This window comes from Melitaea cinxia, chromosome Z, assembly GCF_905220565.1.
Source record: "Melitaea cinxia chromosome Z, ilMelCinx1.1, whole genome shotgun sequence".
NCBI lineage: Eukaryota > Metazoa > Arthropoda > Insecta > Lepidoptera > Nymphalidae > Melitaea > Melitaea cinxia.
In genome coordinates, this window is record NC_059424.1 from 12,028,581 (window position 1) to 12,050,270 (window position 21,690).

The 21,690-nt window shown below is 33.6% G+C and overlaps 1 protein-coding gene across 1 annotated transcript; it reads left to right on the plus strand.

The window, feature by feature from the left end:
* LOC123668687 (laminin subunit gamma-1) lies at positions 1-19,635 on the plus strand. Its single transcript, XM_045602392.1, has 29 exons — positions 1-132; positions 2,996-3,114; positions 3,185-3,333; positions 3,416-3,533; positions 4,282-4,465; positions 4,744-4,949; positions 5,210-5,313; positions 6,527-6,712; positions 7,082-7,307; positions 7,517-7,731; positions 7,866-8,080; positions 8,239-8,602; positions 8,738-8,923; positions 11,465-11,662; positions 12,031-12,200; positions 12,293-12,417; positions 12,536-12,691; positions 13,182-13,302; positions 14,796-14,980; positions 15,104-15,221; positions 16,502-16,743; positions 16,829-17,033; positions 17,120-17,357; positions 17,510-17,712; positions 17,789-17,870; positions 17,956-18,044; positions 18,129-18,258; positions 18,800-18,893; positions 19,271-19,635. The coding sequence occupies exons 1-29, from the start codon at positions 1-3 to the stop codon at positions 19,419-19,421; spliced, it is 4,911 nt and encodes a 1,636-aa protein (XP_045458348.1). The 3' UTR covers positions 19,422-19,635.
* Positions 19,636-21,690: the final 2,055 nt, after the last annotated feature.

Here is a 21,690-nt window from a genome sequence, read left to right on the forward strand (position 1 = left end):
ATGGCGCGGCTTACCATTTATACATACTTTCTAACGTTTGTAGCTGGTATTTTGGCACAGGATTTTTACCACACACCCAGGATTGGATCACAAAAACTCGCTTCGTGCTACAACAGCGACGGAGAGCCACAAGTGAGTGTACAATGTCTAAGGGGAGCTTTTTAAACTTTTTGTTTGTGTCAATTTTGACATGTAAAGTTGTTTTAATCTATGTTCGAATATAAATTACAATTTATAATTCAGTTGAGTTTGAGAATCATAGATCTTATATATGAGTGTTATTATTTCTTTCTTATTATTATTATTTCAAAACAGATTTAAACTCATTTGACAAATAAATTTACAAAGTAGTATTCAAATCGCAAACTTAGTTTACACCATAGTTACCAGTTAGAAAAAAACATTACTTATTTAATTATTATCAATTAGTAAGAAACGTTGAATTGTGAGATTTGTTGATACGTACGCATGAAATTAGATAGAATTATCCAATACTCTTAAAGAGAGTGATTTAGGCCCTGAGCTCTTATAGAGTCGAATGAACTAGTAGACTGTAGAAATTTTATGCGTTATATATGTACGTCTATAGTGTTGTCAACAATTGAATTTAAAAACAACATTTACTTTTAATAATATTGGTAATATTTTATGGAGGCCCTTTCATTTTATATGTGTTATCTTATACTAGCTATTTTGCTGGTAATATCAAAAACTAGTAACTATGTATTCTACGATAGTGACAGAGTCGATGACATCAGTAAAGATTCGGTTTTGGCAGATTATCGTAAGGTTATCGAAGTACAATAAAATAGATGTTGTAAGACCATTGGTACTATAAATGAGTCCGTTTACTCTCAGAGCCTAATGTTTTGTTATCAGGGGCCAACGGAACGAGCTTATCGCCACATCCGTTATATACTACCCAGTAACATTGTGTATCTTTAAAATTACAACTTTTATTAAAATTATAATTAATTTAGCTATATAAATTTAGGCAAAATTTTATATACTATATGCTAAATTAATTTTTTTAGTAATTATAAAAAAACAACAGATAAAAGAAATATCACATATGAATGAAGAAGAATATTATATTTTTGTAATTAAAACAAATTGATTATGAACATATTTATATCTAAAGTAAATACACAAATACTTATAATACCAATCACGAAAGCCTTTTACAATCAATAAAATACCTAACTTGACATCTATGCTTACGTAGAGTTTTACTTACAAAATTAGTAAGTAAAACTCTACGTTGACGAGGAACAAAGCAAATCTATATTAAAAAAAATAACATACTAAAAAAACTTTTAAGAACGTTCCTATATTGATAAAAAATGGTCCCTTATATAAATGTCGTATATACCATATACATATTATACATAATACCATATACATATTACGATGGCGGTTATAGTTAAATTTATGCATGTATGGACGTACAGTGTAATTTAAATTGTAAAAATTACTAATCAATACATTGAAAGCGACTTATAAAATATCATATAATAAATATAACGATAAACAATTTTTTTTTCTCACAAAAATATTTAGAACAATGTAACTACCATTATCATTTTTTCACGCCAGTTTTTTAGATCGAAATAATTATTTATACAATACAATATATCGATAATTATATTGAGAGCCTTTTTTGTAATAACTTTATTTTCTCATTAAAATATTTTTATTAATTGATGATCATAACAGCAAACAAGGCTGGGATTGTGTACGTATCATTAGCACATTCCATACTATGATTTTATATTTGTAACTTAATGTTTTAACTAGATTTCTGTTATATAATTACTAGTTGACCCCGCAAACGTGATTATGCCATATATATTATTAGCCGCCTTAATCCCCCCCCCCCTATAAGTGAGGGGTATAAAAAATTATGGCCGGGGCGATGTGGCGAATGCTAGCGCGACCCAATCTCGCCCTACCTTAGGCGGACGATTGCACACACGTGGTGGTTTTTAGTCAGTAGGAGTCTGACATAACCCTCTGGCGCCTCCGCGCCGGAGGGTATCCATGATGGATTTTCCCCACGTAAAAAAAAAGAAATTAAAAGGGGTATAAAAACAGATGTTGGCCGATTCTCAGATCTACCCGATATGCCCACGAAATTTCATAAAAATTCGTACAGCTGTTTCGGAGGAGTATGGTAACTAACATCGTGACACGAGAATTTTATATATAAGGATTTTTAATATGTTTGTTGATAGAAAAATAGTAAATGACAATGTCATTACTTGTAAGGTCAAGTTTTAATAAGTGTAGTGACAAAAAATACATAAACATAACATAACATAACACAAGTAGCGTAACACAAGGAGGATTGCACGACCATGTAATGTGAACGTCCTGCGTCGCACACGTTCTATATATAGCGTAACTATTTTGGGCGGCATAACTGCCATCTGGGATAAGCTTATTCCTGTTTTCGTATCATTAAATAATACCATTAATTTCTTTATTTTTGAAGTAGAACTTCTTTAGGCGCCTGAGGGTAAAATTGTTACGGATGAAACGGCGACGTTTTTGTCAAACTTAAAAATTAGTTTGCCAAAGAAGTTTCACTTCTGACATGTGTACTTTTTACGTACGCACTTTTTTCAATAACGTCCCAATTCTTATTTTATATGTACAACTAAGCGTATATTTGCAATAAAAGAGTTTATTCATTTCGAGTAAAAACACATGTATCAATCATTTAGCGTTGTCTTATCCGTTGATATTTAATGATATAATATCGGACTTATACACTTTCAGTAGGTACGTGTCATTGGCAAAATCATCGGCGAAAAGCTGATGGAGCCATAGACTTTAAAGAAGAAGAAGAAGAAGAATGATATAATAAATAATACAAAAAAAACAGATATTACAGATCAGAATTAATTACAACATGCAATTTATTATGCAGCATGTGTGGTAGGATTAATGTACTTGTGCAGAAAATTTAAAAATTTTCCCTTATATTTTATAGAGATGTATACCGGAGTTCGAAAATGCGGCGTTCATGGTACAAATGGAAGCAACTAACACATGTGGCGACAATGGCGAAAAGATGTATTGTATTCAAACCTCAGCGGGTACATCAACTAGGTATATTGGGATTTATTCACATTATTATTTGATATTTTCTTTTTTATTATCCTTATAATTGTTCATCTAGGTCTTGTGATTATTGCAAACCAGGAATGTTCTCAAGCTACTACTTAACGGACTTACATTATGAACAGGACAATCAAACATGGTGGCAATCAGAAACCATGAAAGAAGGCATACAGTATCCCAATCAAGTCAATTTAACGTTGCACTTGGGTAAGATATACATATGTTTTAATATATCGTTAAAAATAAAGACGTAATTATGTAATAAAGAGAATACTATACTTTTCAACAGGTAAAGCGTATGATATTACTTACGTTCGTATTGTTTTCTATTCTCCAAGACCCCAAAGTTTCGCAATTTACAAGAAGTCCAGTGAAGAATCTGATTGGGAACCTTATCAGTACTTCAGGTATTTACTTTTCATATATTGATTGTATGTATGTTCGGAGATAACTCCGTCGTTTATGATTTTGATAATTTTTTTTTTGTTGAAAAGGAGATATCACTACACCACCAGAAGCATCGCAAGCGCGTTGCCGACCCAATCCCCAATCCCCCCAGGAGCTCTGGTCACCTTACTCACCAACAGGAACACAATACTGCTTGAAAACAGTATTATTTTGCTGTGATCTTCTGTAAGGTCGAGGTACTACCCCAGTCAGGCTGCTCCATATTTTGAGCAGGAAATTCCTGCTGTGCCTTACCTCAGTTAAAAGTTGGTGTGGTACCATGATAAGGAAACCAGGATGATGGGATTCCAGAGAAATCGAGGAAAACTCTCAAAAATCCGCATAACTTTTTACTGGGTGTACCGATTTTGATAATTTTTAATTTAATCGAAAGCCGATGTTTATCGTGTGGTCACATTTAAATTTCGTCGAGGTCTGATTACATCTTTTGGAGTAATCTTTGATAATGCGTATTTACTTGACTATTTTTTCGTCTACCATACTGTTTCGTCTACGTTGTATTACTTATCGATGTAATTGAAGTCGGTTTTTTTTTTTCGTTTGGCAGCAAACAAAATTATATGCAAATAGTTTTGGAACATTAACATTAACATTTACCTCCATGTGCACATATGAGAACAATTATTGAATGATTGAAATATGACTCGATATTTTACAAGGTTTTATTTAATGTTGTTTTTTTATCAGTGCATCATGCCGAGACACATATGGCGTTCTGGAACAGCGAGCTGCAGAACTGGGCGCTGAAACAAGGGCTCTCTGTACAAGCGAATACTCTGACATTTCTCCGCTGTCTGGCGGTAACGTTCTGTTTTCTACGCTGGAGGGACGACCGTCAGCCTACACTTTTGACAGTAGTCCTGAACTACAGGTACATGTAGAAACCTTTTTGTTAATTAAACTATCAGTAACTCGCATTTAACAGAACTCAGTACTGATCTACATTTTATACCAAGATTATTACTTAAATTAACTTATGTGTACCTATACTTATTATTCAGAATAAGTAATGGAATTTTAGAGGTATGTATTAAATTTGCGGGCCATCTCAGATGCCATGATTAGTGTCATAGCATCTCTAGTAATACAACGAAATTATTTTTTTTTTAATTTAACAATATTTTAATAGTTGTTGTTCTACGGTTGTAGCAATGGGTGACGGCTACCGACTTGCGTATATCACTCGATCGTTTAAATACTTTTGGTGACGAGATCTTTGGAGATGTACAAGTACTGCAGTCGTACTGGTACGCTATAGCTGATGTGTCTGTGGGAGCGCGGTGCAAGTGCAACGGACACGCGTCTATTTGTGACACGCAGGAGCTTCCTGATGGAACCAGGACCAGATACTGCAGGTTTGTATATTTTGTGTATTCGTCATTCATGAATTTATGCTACGTGTATTTCTTTATTACGGCTATTTTGCATCTGTGTCAGATGAAGTGTATATTTTTCTTCTTGGAAATTATTTTACATGTGGTAATAAATAGAAAATCATAATATTGCTCATGTTATCAGAGTAAAACATAAAAAATATTAGTTAAATAAATTTAAATTATAAACAATAATTTTATTTATTAAGTTTTGAAATAATTACATTTGATACATGTTGTAGATGTGAACACAACACGGCAGGACGAGAATGTGAGAAATGTCTAGATTTCTATAACGACATACCGTGGAGTCGCGCTTCTTCTACGAAAGTGCACGAGTGCAAAGGTAAATAATTATATATTTTTATAAAAATGAATTTAAAACTACTACTATACTATTTTAAAAAGCGAATGCGATATTTTTGAGAAAACTGTTGTTAACTTTGATTAACGTTATATTTTATACCAGTTTAATATGTTTTCAAATAAAGCTATGCGAATTGGTTATAACGACAAATGTGACGCGTTTGTGCAACGGTCACAGCACTGGCTGTTGGGCTGGCGGTTGCGGGATCGATCCGCTCACGGCAGACGTTTGTATTGCACATACAGTTTGCCGTTGTCGGGGCATTCGGAGAAAATCCTATTGAGGAACTTTGAGTGTGGAACGTTACGTTTATGTCAATATAGTCCGTCAGTAATGTATTAATTATTTAGTTTTAATCATTAATTGCACTGCGAGATGTTATTTTTACTATGATGGGCTGTAACATGTTATGTTTTCTTTACCTTTAGTCGTAAGTGAGTATACTGATTTAAAATTAATATCGTTGTGTTAAATAGGAACTAATTGGTTATAACTTTAAATACAGAAATGCTTTAATATTAAGTTTAATCGGATCTACACTACGCGTTAAGACTACTACTAGATTGTAATACAATTTATGAAATAATTTCTGTAACCAGTTTTCATCAAAAAAAATTTCAATATTTTTTTTTCTTGTCTTTGTTAATGTTAATAATTACTTACTGTTGACGGAAATACGGTCTCATCACATCACATATCATCCCATCAGCCTCCCGCAGTCCACTACTGCATATAGGCCTCTACAAGTTCACTCCGAAAATGGCGTGAACTCATGTGTTTTGCCCATAGTCACCACGTTGGGCAGGCGGGTTGGTGACCGCAGGCAGGCAAATACGGTCTATATGTATTAAAACTGAATGTTTGTCTGTATGTCCTTTATAGAATCGTAAACTATGCATTTGATCATGTCATGATGTTCAGCAAAGTGTTATGCATGAATCCACCCCGAGTAGAAATTTTTTCGTCTTCCTTAGAAGGACCGGACCAGGCATGCCTGATCAGGACTAGGGCATGTAACGCAGATGATTGGTCTGGACCTGATCAGGATGAGATACGCATAATTTGCTTTGCGTGCTTTGTAGAAAAGTTAATAAAATATTTTAATCAAAAACTAAGTAATTATACTATACTTTGAGTGTATGAATTTACAAATGTATTTTTAAAAATGTTCAGTATATGTTTTCTTCTTCAGCCTGCAATTGTAATGGATTCTCGAACAAATGTTACTTCGACAAAGACCTTTACGAGCGAACCGGCCATGGCGGTCACTGTATCGATTGTGCTGAGAACAGGGACGGGGCAAACTGCGAACGTTGCAGAGAAAACTTTTTCCAAGGAACACAAGACATCTGTATGCCTTGTAACTGCAACCCAATAGGTATGGAAGAGTTTTTAATTATAGTATAAAAATTTATAGAGCTGCCGTTGTGTCCCATATCCGATTTCTCTTAATATTTTTACTGTTACTGTGTATTTTATGTTTTTCTTTTGACGGGACAACGTCTAATAAATCGAGGAACGTCGGCGGCATGCACGAAAAAGGATGACTCATTGCGTTACACTTAGTGATAATGATTCATACTATCACTTGATTTGCCTCTACGTCCGAGGAGATGTTTTATTACGACGTTGTCACGTTAAACTATCGTCCGTAAACCAACTTTACAGACAACCCATTTTTAATTACATTAAACGTATAGATATTTTTGATTTCATTACTTAATAAAAATGTAAAATTCTTTAATAGGTTCAAGAAACTTGCAGTGTAATGCTGAAGGCAAATGCCAATGCAAACCTGGCGTCACGGGCGACAAATGTGATATGTGTGCACCAAATCACTACGAGTTTTCGAAACAAGGTTGCAAACCGTGTGGTTGTAATGAGTCCGGTTCATACGGTAACACCCCTCAATGTGACTCTGAAAGTGGAGTTTGTTATTGTAAACAAAATGTGGAAGGACGGCAGTGTAGAGAGTGAGTATTTGTCATAACGACAATAATTAAAAATAAATAGATTCAAGTATAAAATTACGTATAAAAACGTTTCTGGATATATTTAATATATTATATTATTCAAAATATCATATTAGTTAAAAAATTATATATTATAAAAATAATAATTTATTTTGAAATTAATTATATTCTTAAATGTTACCTTAATTTAATCTACATAATGTTTTCAGGTGCAAACCAGGCTACTTTAACTTAGATCTTGGCAATGAGTTTGGATGTACTCCATGTTTCTGTTTTGGACACTCATCTCAGTGTAGTTCTGCACCCAAGTATCAGGCTCATGAGCTAAGTTCTCATTTCATAAGAGATGCAGAAAAATGGACGGCTGAAAATAACAACCATAAGCCTGAACGTCTAATGTTTAATGCCAACACTCAGAATATAGGTTAGTCAAACATTGTAGCTGATGTCGTAAATGTACATTTGTATCTGTCGACATAAAGTTAACAAGTTCTATGTAATTTAAAGTTATCGCCTGAAAACAAAAGTATTAAAATAATTTTAAATGTCTTCTTTTAGCTGTTTCATCAAAGCAATCGGAAATTGTTTACTTCGTGGCATCGAATCAATTCCTTGGTGATCAAAGACCGTCGTACAACCATGACCTCAAATTTACATTACGTCTTGGAGAAAATAGAGGTTATCCATCGTCACAAGATATTATTTTGGAAGGTGCTCGAACATCAATATCTATGAATATTTATGGTCAAAACAATCCGGAACCTTCTGACCAGGTTTGTAAAGATTTGGCTCCGCTGTGCGTTACATTTTAAGTTAAGTTTTGCATTGCTGCGAATAGAAATATAGCGAATTGACGGTATTGTCGTGTATAATATGATTTTTAAAAATAACATTTGCAAAAAATTTTAAAAAATCATGTAACTCGTTCCAGGCCCAAGAGTATAAATTTAGATTACACGAAGACCCAAGATATGGCTGGACGCCTACTCTCTCCAATTTCGAATTTATGTCTGTACTCCAGAATTTGACAGCTATTAAAATTAGGGGAACATATAACAAAGGCGGTCAAGGATACTTGATGAATTTTAAATTAGACACAGCAAAGATTGGCAGAGAAAAGGGTTCCGCCCCAGCTAATTGGGTAGAAAAATGTTCATGTCCGAAAGCGTACGTTGGCGATTATTGCGAAGAGTGTGCTCCTGGATTTAAGCACGAACCTGCAAATGGTGGTCCATACTCCGCTTGTATTCCTTGCGAGTGTAACGGCCATGCTCATATTTGTGACACAGCTACCGGTGAGTACTTAAAGCCAGCTATAACTCTTATCTGCCTATCGTATATACAGTGGCTTATTTTATTCTACTGTTATACTTGTCTTTGAAAACATCACTTACCTAGATCTTTAATAAAGATTATTAAAAATAATTCAGGTTTTTGTATTTGTAAACACAACACGACCGGAAGCAACTGCGAACTATGTGCGAAAGGTTTCTATGGAAACGCCATAGCCGGGACGCCAGATGACTGTAAACCATGCCCTTGTCCTAAAGACAGCGGGTGCATTCAGTTGATGGATCAAAGCATCGTTTGTACTGACTGTCCTTCGGGCTATGCGGGTGAGGTCAACTTAAAATATTTTATATTAGAACTTAGCTTATTTTTTTATTATTTGATGGAATGACATTAAGTCAAACCAATAAATACGGAATGGTTTTGTCTTCTAGTTGTATTCAACTATTCAATAAAAATTAACCGCTCTGGCGTAGCGGTGCGTGTGCCGTGTACTCGCCTACTAAGCCGACGGTTTACGGGTTCGATTCCAGCTCGGGATGGATATTTGTACAAATATTGTTTGGATGTCTGTCCTCCCCACCGTGCCTCGGAAAGCACGTTATTCATAGTAAGGTATATCAGAGAACCAACAGTGGAGCAGCGTGGTGGATTAAGCTTCAATTCTTCTCCTACATGGATAAAGAGGGCTATGCCCAGCAATGGGATGTTACAGTCATATAAAATAAATAAAAATCATTTATTTCTATAATCTTAAGTACAAATCATCACCGAGTCTTCCCAGTAAGTAGTCAGAGACACTTGTATTGGGAATGACTCGCTACCTCCCTTACGGACGACTAAGACTATAGTACACTTAGCATTTTAACATTTTAAACTTTAAAATTAAACTAAGTGTAAGTGTTCTGTGTGAGTGTGTGTGTGTGTATGTGTGACTGTATATGTGTGTGTGTGTGTGAGGGTATGTGTGTGTGTGTGTGTGAATACACAGTCTTATCTATGATTTTTAAGTAAAGCTAAGTAGAGGATCATTGTACGTCGTATGACTTGTGACCAATAGCAGCGGTAGTGAAAAAATATATTATAAACTGATTTTGGCAATAAGGTTTTCAACCTCCACAAAAGTGAGAGATTGCAACCATCTAGTTAATCTTCCTTTGCATTTATAACTTTGCATAGGGTATATATTAAGTATTTTGTTGACTCTGTTATACACGTAGGCGGACTGGGCAATATATTGTCTTCTAGCAAAGGCTGTACGAATTTTGCATGAGGGAACTACAATATCCCTTCTTCTTCGACTGGTTGGTTTGACATAAGTTAGAGATTTGTGGCACTGTAAAACGAGATTTAGAATATAGAGTTTCCTCACCGATAGAAGACCACTAATTCTATAAAGAGATTCAGTTGGAAATCTTAAAGGCTTAGAGTACATGACTTTAATAAGAGATCTCTGCGCTCTCTCCAGATCAAGAAAATAAGTTTTGTTTGCACCTCCCCAAATCGAGATGCAGTAGGTGAAAATTGATTGTGCCAGAGCTAAGTAAATTTTATTCTTAAGTTTATTGGACATAACCTGTTGCAAGGACTTGAAAACCCACGTGAGTTTCCTGGTTCGATTAATTAGCAAATTCAAGTGGGAGTACCAGCTAAGCCGTTGGTCTAGTATGATACCTAGGTATTTCATTTCCTTAACTTTTTCAATGGGTGGACAGTTACAAATCGAAGCACCAGGTACTGGGCAGCAGTGTATTTTGATTTTATATTTGCAGTCTGGCTGCGACGAAGAATAAGGAGTGAAACAGATATAATGTGTTTTCTGAATATTAAGCGTTAGTAGGTTATCCCTAAGCCAATTAGATATTTTAGTTAAGCCTCGCTCAGCCTGAGCATGTACTATATCCCAAGTTTTACCCGTGAAGACAATAGCGGTGTCATCTGCGTAGGAGATTATCGTACCCCCGACATCTCGAAGATTGCATAATTCGTTAATGTATATTAAAAAGAGAGTTGGACCGAGGACACTTCCCTGGGGGACGCCGAAGCTGACTCTGGCTTTATCACTGTGATAAATATCAATTTTTACCTCCTGGGTTCTGTCTTGAAGGTAACTTTCAAAAAGGGAAAGCGCAATATCTCTAACACCGATACCCTGCAGTCTTTGCAGGAGAATAGGGAAAGAGACGGTGTCAAAAGCCTTCCTCAGGTCTAGAAAAACAGTCAAGCATTTATTACCACAGTCAACCTCCTTCACTATGATAGAAGTCAGTTTCAGAATAGCATCTTGGGTCGACAGACCCTTCCTAAAACCATATTGTGATTTAGATAATATTTCAAATCTATTTAAGTAACTAACCAATCTGTTAAAATATATATATATATATATTAGCAATATTATGCATATTCCCAATATCGATTGTTTTGATATAAATAGTAGTGATTGCAGTAACACACGAGTAGGAGTAAAAAAATTGTAACTTCAAGATTCTCCGAAAAAAAAACTCCGTTTTGGGTTATAGGATTCGCATGTATAATAAAATCCCACAAACTATTTCGAAATTGTTTAAGATTTATTTAAAGTTTATATTAAAAAGTAATTAATAGCTAAAGATTAGTATTCGATGCAGGTTACATAAATGATAAAGATGTAAGATATTACCAAATTTGTATAAAAACACAGTTTATATATATTTTTAAAACAATTACTGCGCAGTTTTTTTCCGGATCTTCTGTGCAGAATCTGCATTCCAAACCTTTGATGTGTGAAAGTTATTTTGATTTTGTCTTTGTCAGGCTGCATCGATCGATGAATCGATGAAGTATAAAACTAAACTAATAAAATATAAAACAAAAAAATCGTTTTCAAGGTCCACGATGTGAGGTTTGTGCTGATGGTCATTTCGGTGATCCCACTGGACAGTTTGGTCCTCAGCAAGAATGTGAAGAGTGTCAGTGCAACGGTAACGTAGATCCCAACGCGGTTGGCAACTGCAACAGAACTACTGGTGTTTGTCTTAAGTGTATATACAATACCGCCGGGGAACATTGTGATAAATGTTTAAGCGGTACGTAAATATTAAATTATTTTTAATAAAATGTATACATATAACATTGTTTATACTTCTGGACTTTCAAACAAATGTCTTAGACGTAGTAGACAGATCACGTTTTTAGAAAATTTTAAGTCCAACTGTATCTTTTGGGTAAATTTTTTTTAGTACAACTGAAAAGCTATAAAAATAAATAACTAGCTCTAAACACATGCATAGTGTTAAGACATTTAAACATAGGAAATTCTTTTGAATAAACTCATGTGCTTCTGGCAGTTTTACTCATAAATGCAATAATGTAACATGAGTTTTTTCGAAATCACCCTTTTATATTAATATTGCAATATGTAATATTGTAACATTTTTTGTATACGTTTTTTCAGGATTTTTCGGTGACGCTCTTGACCAGAAAAAGAAAGGCGACTGCAAACCTTGCCAGTGTCTCGAAGCCGGTACTCTTGAAAGCTCGGAGGGTCCACCTCAATGTGACGGGCTCACTGGTTTTTGTGCTTGTCGACCACACGTTATTGGCAAGAACTGTGACAAATGCGAGGTGACAATATTCACACTTTTTTAAATACATTCTTGAAAGTAAGATTTAGATAAATTCTTTGGTAATAACCGTAAACTAATTTTATTTTAAAGGACGGTTATTATGATATCAATTCTGGTGAAGGATGCAAGCCTTGCGACTGTAACATGGAAGGATCCCACAATAGTACCTGTCATCCAGTTACTGGGCAATGCTATTGCAAACCTGGAATAGACGGGTAAAATATAATTCTATAATATTTAGAAACGATTTCAATATAGTTTTTTTTACAAACTTTTACATTCTTTCAACAAAATATGACATTTTGTTCACATTTTATATTATTCGTGTTTCAGAATTCATTGCGATCGCTGTCGAGCCTACTACTATGGTTTCTCGCCTGAAGGTTGTCATAACTGTGATTGTGATGAATGGGGTTCCACCAACTATCAATGTAATATGCACGGACAGTGCTCATGTCAAGAGAATGTTGAAGGCAGAAGATGTGATCGGTTCGTTTACTTTTCAGTATAATTTATATTATCTAATGTTGACTGTTTTTACTAGGTTTAGGCTCAGGACAAACTCTTGTTTAAACCTACAAAAAGTTTATTGAATTGCTTAAAATGAAATTTAGATTACGAATTCAAAAAAAATTATTACTGTTTGTATGAAATATTTGCAATAAATGCGATATAATGCTAAAAACTGCTTTATTAAGGTTTATTAAAGTAAAAATTAAAAAATAGAATTGGGTAATTTGGATATTAAAAACAATTTTTTGATATTTTTCTTATAATACACGATATTACAATAATTTTTTCAAATTCTTAATTAAGTTAAGTAAGTTAAGTAAATATTTTTTGGCTAAAGTATCACTGATAAAGTGTTGGGCTCAAAAATAACACTGATGTATTTTCTATAAATACATTTTTTTTGTTGGTTGATTACAATAAATTTGTTAGAAAAGCTATTCTTAAGTCAAATTTATTCTTTTGCCAGGTGCATGGAAAATAAAAGACGTCGCGCTGATGGTCAGGGTTGTGAAGATTGTCCGCCTTGTTACAATCTAGTCCAGGATGCTGTCAATCAACACAGAAAAGAGCTCAAGGAACTTGATGATGTGAGTTTAAAGATCAATATTATAGGTCTACTTCGTTACAAGCTTTACAATAACATCAACTACTACTGAAGTGGATCTTTAAGGCTGCTGTCGCAAGAGCGATCAATGAAACTTTCTTCATTTTATTATGTGAATTTTGGTGGAGCTTGTGCATGGAAAGGATCTTAGTTCCACGCAAATTTTTCGACAATGTCATTAGCAAAGTACTCCGAAGACCATTTGATGAGCTTTGGTGTAATAAGTGTTCTGTGAAAAAGGCCATCAGGTCTTGTGAGACAACCAGTTCATTGGATGCCGCATTTATACAATTGCGGGAAGCAATCTTGACCGCCGCCTTCATTAATTATTTTTTTATCCACAACTGCAATTTCTTTTTTAACGGCGCAAATATCTCTGATAGTTTCAGAATATGCGTGTTATTGTCTTGCAAAGATAGATTCAAATTATTTAGTTTCTCATATATATCGCACAAATATGCTAGTTTTAGCAAAAATCTGGTTTAGTAAAATATTTGGCAAAAAACAAAGTACCCGCGAATATTTGTTATTTCGGATAATGATAAAGAATCCGACTCACGGCGGCGCCCCTGTTTACTTTCTACGGCGCACACTTTGGGAACCCCTGGTTTTTACGATTTGCTCTATAGAAGAAAAAATACACCAATTATACACAAATAACAGAAAAATATAGTTAACAATACCGAAGATAAGCAATCACGCAAGGTAAGAACGAGACGGCATCGACGTCATGCCGTGCGGTAGCCCGCCCAGCGAGAGACAAAGACCAAGTTTGTCAAAGACCGGATGTAGTGGTTTCGCAAACAACCAACAGTTAATCTTACTGACTCTGCTTTAGATCCATAAACGTCATAATTTTTTGTCGCGTTTGCGCTACATTTTCCTTTTTTTAAAGCAAAACTTTAAAATGGTTCGTTTTCTTCGTTGGATTCACACGTTTTGGCAGAACGTGTAAGAAAAAAATGAAATTAGCGAAAAAACAGTTTTTTTTTACTTTTTAGTTTCATTTTTAAAATGTCACCTTTTCGTGGTATCAAAACCAGCCAATTACAAACAATACAACCAAAAGAATTTATAACAACTTTTTACTAGAAAATACGAAAGGACCCCCCTATTACTTATACATTTCTTAGCAACACTAAGAATAGTTATTTAATAAATATACACGGATCTACAAAAACTTTTTATTACAAAAAGGACTTACCAACCAATCACTAACTAATCAATTATTAACCGATCTAACGCTATTAATATTACACCGATATGACAATTACTAAGTTCCTAACTAAATAATAAAAGCTACAACCGAAACACCCGACCCGTCTAAGATTCAACCAACAACTGACTCAAGCGATCCCACCTGCGTCTTCGTATTTATTCTGTGCCACTCGGGCCGGGTTGAGGAGAGAGAAGACATTATTATATTCATAACAATGTTAATAAAATGTAATGTTTAATAATTTTTTTCCGCTTTAGATATTGGTGAAGATCTCTAAAGCACCAACAGTTGTTGAAAATGCTGACTTCGATAATGAACTTCAACGAGTTAGAGCTGATATCGAAAGGCTTGTACAAGAAGCCCAAGCAGAACTTGGTACTGGTCCAGGCAATAGCATTACCAATAACCTCATTGAACTCGCAGATAGGCTTGCCGATGTAAGGTAAGAAAAATAGTTGTAAAAATAAACGAACAAAAAACTTTATTTATAAATCGATATACCTACATTTTGAAACGAGAAAAAAGCGACTTAGGGAATGTAAGTGCTAATCTTAATATGTTTTAGGAATATGTTGTTTAAGATTGAAGATGAAAGTTACGAAGGTAACGAGTCAGTGGAAAGAAGTAAAAGTAATGTTTCCAAAGCGGAGGACACTATTGAAGCGGCACAAAAAGAAATAAATGTAAGCTTGATATTTATGAATTGAACTAATATGTACCCGGCAATAAATAATGCACATCGACCTTTGGAAAGAGACAATCTGCGAATCTCGACTTCGTAGCGCGTTGTAGCTAAGATCCGAGACCTGTTATTTTCTGATTGACATAAATATACAATATATTAGTATAAAGAGCTACTAAAATATTTTTTACGGATTTTAAAATATAATCTAATTAATATCTGGTAATAAATACTGCCAACAGAAAGCGTCTGACAGTATAAATTTCATATTTTTTCACAATATTCTATAAATATAATAAGTAATGTTCAATAGCTAGTTAATAGCATTTTTACGTACACATAGCAGCTAGTGTTAACGCAGCAGCGATTATTGTACACACATAATTATGTACACTAGTACTACACACACTACTACATACACTACACACACACACTACACGTTTGTTCTTCAAAAAATAAGAAAATACAGGAGTGCCTGAGCCCCTACATTGTTAGATTTGTCATCCGAAGTTCTGACAGTAAGATACAACGTCACAGACAATACTTTAAGAAGTTGAAATTATCTGATTGTCTCTTTCCAACGATGAGCACTTATGGCCAGGTAGTGTAATTTGTTTTATCGAAATTTGTATTTTAAGTCCATGTTGTTAAATTTTCTTACAAGTTATAAAAATGAAATGTATTTTAATAGTCTTATAAAAAGTAGCACGTAAAATAATACAATATCGCGAAAATAAAAAGGTATAAATCCTAACTAATATTATGAATGCGAAAGTAACTTCGTCTGTCTGTCTGTCGCCCTTTTACGCCGAAACTACTGAACCTATTTAGATGAGATTTGGTTTACAGATAGGCTAAAACCTGAGAAAGAACATAAGCTTCAATGCGAAAAAAGTGTGCAAGGGGTAGAAAAGTGGGTATGAAAAGTTGTATGGAAGTATCGTCATTTTTAGAGCTAGAAGCTTAAAAACTTCTTTTTAGGCTGTTTTTTCGATATAAATAAATATGACAATCAAATTTTACCCTCAAGGGTGTAAAATAACAATAGATATAGATATAGTATGGAAATATGTAAGGTATATGTAAATATTTTATAAGTTTGCGACAAGAGACAAAATATTAGATCTATTCTGATGTCCAAAATAAACCAATAAATGTATCCAAAAATGCTGTCCAATAAAATAGTGCTACAATACTAAAAGAAGAAAGTAAAGATATCGACTTTTTTGTTATCTATTCAAAAGAAATATCGGCCGTAGCTCTTTAAGTATATTTTTACAGAGTGCTTTAGAATACCTTGATGGTGAAGGCGCAGCAGCTTTAGTAAAGGCTCGAAACAGATCCGATCAATTCGGTAAACAATCCGTCGACATGTCCGCTTTGGCTAAGGAATCTCGTTTATTGGCTGAAAAATTAGAAAACGACGCAAAGAACATAAGAGACATCGCAGAAAAGGCATTTAATGCTTCTTTAACAGCTAATGCCATCGCTAAAGACGGAATAACGAAACAAGCTAATATAAGGTAGTTAATAAGTAATAACCATTGTATATATTAATAAAATATACAATTTACTTAAATGGACGTAATTGTGTTTTGTATATTTTAGCAATGAGGTACAGATTTTAGCCAATGAGTTGAATGCGGCTACAGGGAAGTTAAGTAGCATGGCAGAGTTGGCAGAACAGGCACTAAAAAGGGCTAAAACTGTATATGACGAAGCTTTAGGATTATACGCTGAAGTAAATACAACCTTGCTACCAGATATTAAGCTAAACAAATTACGCCAGGACGCAAGTGACATGAATAGAACAGTAAGTATTTATTAATTGATAACTACTAACACAATGATAATATAAAATGATATATATATATATATAATAATTTTTGACTGGTACAGATCGATGAAAAATCTGCAGAATTGGAACAACTCATAAGTGCTACTGAAGATACTCTTAAAGCTTTAGAGGAACAAATTCTTAAAGGCAAAGATCTCTTAGAACAAGGTCACGATAGGCAGGACGAATTATATGATCTACTAGCTAAGTTAGACGTATTGAGGGCGCAAGCGGAAAGTGATGTAGAGCTTACAAAAGCCACTTTGAAAGATGCTAATGAAATTTATAAAACATTAAAAGGTAATTTAATATTTCTAATACTAATATTATAGAATATTTGTATTTATCCCTAAAATATTAAAGGATAATCATCTTTGAAGAAGATGAAGAAGTTTTAATGGTAGGAAAATATTTAAATAAAATGTAATGATGTGTTTTTTAATGGCTTTTAGAATTTAGTGATCAAGTAAACGAGTCACGGCTATTAGCGGTACAGGCCGCTCTTGATGTACCAGGAGTACAACAAAAAGTTGCTGAAGCAGAAGAGAGTATCACCAGCATCACTGAAGAGTTAAATACAGCTAGTGACAAGGCTAAAGATGCCAGAGATTTGGCTCAGCAGGCTCAAAAAGAATTTGCTGATAAAGCTTCGGAGGTATTATTACACAAAAATAACACTGATATTAATTTTACCAAAGTTGTCACATGTTAAAAACTGCTATCAATTCTAGGCAGCGCATGAGATACGAAAGGAAGCTTCCAGATCAAGGGCAGAAGCGCTTAATCTTCGAGACGAAGCCGACAAACTCTCAAGTAAGTATATATTTTATTGTATATAAGCAAATTAAAAATGTTAAAAAAAATCTGATTTTATTTAACAAAATTTGTTTCATTATAGCGCGAGTAAAAGGAACTGCGAAACAAATCGAAGATCTTGAGAAACAAGCCGATGAAAACATGCAGTTGACGCGAGACGCAAAGATGAAGGTATAATTTTTCTCTATTACCACCATTAGCTAACAACATTTTTGTAATAGAAAATATTCAAATAGTTTTAATCCTTTCATCAAGGTTGGTCAAGCCAACACGGATGCTCGAGAAGCTGAGAAACAAGTATCCAAAGGTTTGGAAGATTTAAAAGTAATCATGGATGAATTACAAAACTTGCCAACTTTAGATGACGACGCGCTCGATAGGCTTCGTAAGTGCTATTCTAATTATAATCTGTGATTTAAATATAGGGCATTAATAAAAGTACTAATAATGACACACTTCAATAATGATGGAAGACGAGACATAGTCTTTCAGCGTTGTTGTCGTTGTTACTCCTTGTTAACCCTTTTCTATAAAAATGATTTAACAAAAAAAAAAAGAATAATATGACACTGCCCTGTGGGATTCCATACGGACTCCATATGTTTAGTATCATCACTGGTACAGTTTATTATCACAGTAAATCACAGCTACTTATTTTCTAAATAAGACTTTACAATTTACTGATAATTATATACTAATTAAGTTCAATAGTGATAAAAGTTAAAGTTGAATTGAGAAATGAAAATTTGTAAATTTATTATAATTATTATGTGAGTGGTTAACTGTCATTCTGAGAGCGAACATGTTTTCTTTAATAAAATTCTTCAATATGTTTTTACTATTTCAATTCACTGACAACACTCATATGTAAAAATAACTGTTTTATTTATATATATTTTTAATTGTTTTTATTATAATATACACAGAGAAAAGTCTCGACAAAGCTGAGAGTGCATTGCGAGAAGTAGATCTTGACGGAAAAATCAAATCCTTAACCGAAGCTAAGAACAACCATCAAAGGTAATAATAATCTCTTTTAGTTTAAAATATATAAACAATGACATTTTATTTTTAAACTTTAATGAATATAATGTATAATTTGTATGAAAAAAATTCCGATGATTTAATCGATGCCTGACTCTTTTATCTTAAATTTACTGAACCTTTTACGAAGACTGATATTGATACGAGAACAAGCCAACTTTATACCTACACGAAGACTGATTAATAACGATTAATTTAAACAACCTTTAAAAAACCCACTACAAGAGAATGGTTTACTTTCCACAATCCCCCTTTGATCAAATCTTAAGCATTCGTGTTGAAGAATAAAATTAATTCAAAATTCGTGGGACACCGTGGAAAGCTATTGTAGTTATACAATTTGTTTATTTTAGATGGATAAAACAATATCAAGATGAACACGATCATCTCAGTACCGAGGTGGACAATATCAAGGACATTTTGAATCAATTGCCTGACGGCTGTTTCAAAAGAATTGTCCTTGAGCCGACGGAGGGACCAAGTAGGCCAGCCAGCTTTAGATAGATTATTTACAAATGTTGAACGTATATCCCGAACAAAAAATCTTTTTAAATTTTTGTTGTTGTAAAAAAATATATTGAAATCGGTGTAATCAATTGTAATACGTAAAAATAATCGTTTGAAAAATTAACTTGCGGGTTATACGTTCTATAATTACGAGTGTATTTACGTAAACTTATCAATTAAAATAAAATAAATAAATTATTGTTGTAAGCAATTAATTTTATAATATGGTCGGTTGGATTTTGCTAATACCATTTCTACAACGAAAGTTCTTAAAAGTGTGTGCACGATCAATGTAAAAATGTTTTCAAATCTCCAAAACACGTTGCTTTGTAATTTTTTACAACATTCAAATATAGGTAATACCAACTAATTAATTTCAGAAAGGGTTTGCTTTTGTCTGATAATTTTGCAGCACATTATTATTGTACTTACCACTGCATTTATGCTATGCATTTTGTTTTAATTACATTTTTAACTAAATAAATATATTGTAACCTTCGATAAAAAATAATATCAGGTTAAAATAAACATAGTCAAATATTTTTTAGTGTGCCATATATTAACTGGTACAATTTGTAAATATTAAAATTACGTAACATTTAAGTATTGTCGTGTAACTATTTTAATAGATAATTATAAGTTAAATTCAAAATTATTCCTTTAACTATGTATTTCGCCAAAGAAGATGAATGACAAGAGGTGTAATTTAAATTTCTATACTTTTTAAATTTTGTACTTGTAGTTTAAATCAAATATTTTATTTAGTTTTATTAGGGTTAATTGTAGCCTATTTATTTGTAATAAAAATTTGACGATATCTTTTTTTTTATTCCCTTAGTTTTTAAATGTTAATTGCATATATAATAATATCAATCATCTTTGTATTAAAAATTCTATATGATAAACGTATTATACCAGGGCGCTACCACGCGGGAAATCATGTTTGTACTGTAAAGCTTTGGCAATAACGTTGTACCTACTTTCAATGTAACAATAGTAGTGTGTAGTCTCATTCTATACGACAAAGTACGAACGTAAATATGTGTGCGTGGCATACGGGTGTGAATCTTTGGAAAGAGCGTACATATGCGTCTTGTTCTCTAAGGATATTCTAAAAATTTTGTACGTTAATTTTATAGATCTATAAAAGTCAGTCGTTTAGTTACTTCTGCCTACACCGGTAATCTTACGTAGATCGTCGGTCCAGCGGGCCGGAGGACGTCCCATACTCCTTTTGCCAACACGCGGTCACCGCTCCTGGACACGTCTGCTTTAACGGCCATCGGTCCTGCAACACTGGTGGCCAGCCCACTGCCACTTCAACTTGCTAATTCTGTGGAATACGTCGGTTACTTTCGTTCTCTCGCGGATAGTTTCATTTCTAAGCACATTGAGCGACTTTAAACTTGAACCAGTTCCTTCGTCACAGTGTTACGTCTCGGCACCATATGTTAAAAGTACCAAATACAATATTCTTTACCTAAAACAAATATCAAAATAGCCAGTTAGCGTTATAACCTAAATCTCCCATAGTAGAAAAAAATATATATGGAAATATAAAAATGTACCTACCTTTACTGGACCGTATTTTTTATTTTATTCGTAAATAGTAACGCGAGTTGCCAGTATTTTTAAGAAATACTACCTACTTATAATTTTGGTCACACTACTCGGTAGATTTGCTAACGCTACTACTCCCGCGAGAAGAACAATTTATGGGAAACATTCCACTGAATTTTCTTTTGCTTTTTCAAAAGTAACGCTCTTTTATACATATCGCTCCTGAAGTAATATTACACATATTTACATATGTTGATACTTTGTATACATTTTATGTTTCACGGCACTCAGGAAGCTACTCCATTGATGTTGGTGAAAGGTATTCTTTGTACTTGGAAGTTTACTGTCTTTTTTTGCGTAATTACTTCTGCATCGGTAGATACAACCTGTACTAACTACTGCTGCTGTGTGTTCTATTCGGCTAGTCGTTCTAACATTCATCTTATATTGTAAAATCTATAAAAAATTATGTGGTGTCATGAGACACAAGGTAGGAACGAAGTTCCTTCGGATAGTATAGAAGCAACACAATTTGAAACAAAAAAATGTTGAATTATATATATATTTTCTAGTACTTGATTTTTTTTTTAATTTTGTTGATTGGTTTTTATTAAGTACATAAAATTATTTAGGGAATTCAGTATTTTAGATAATAACAAATACCGTAAAATAAAATAAATCAAAAATAATAATAATAATAATATTT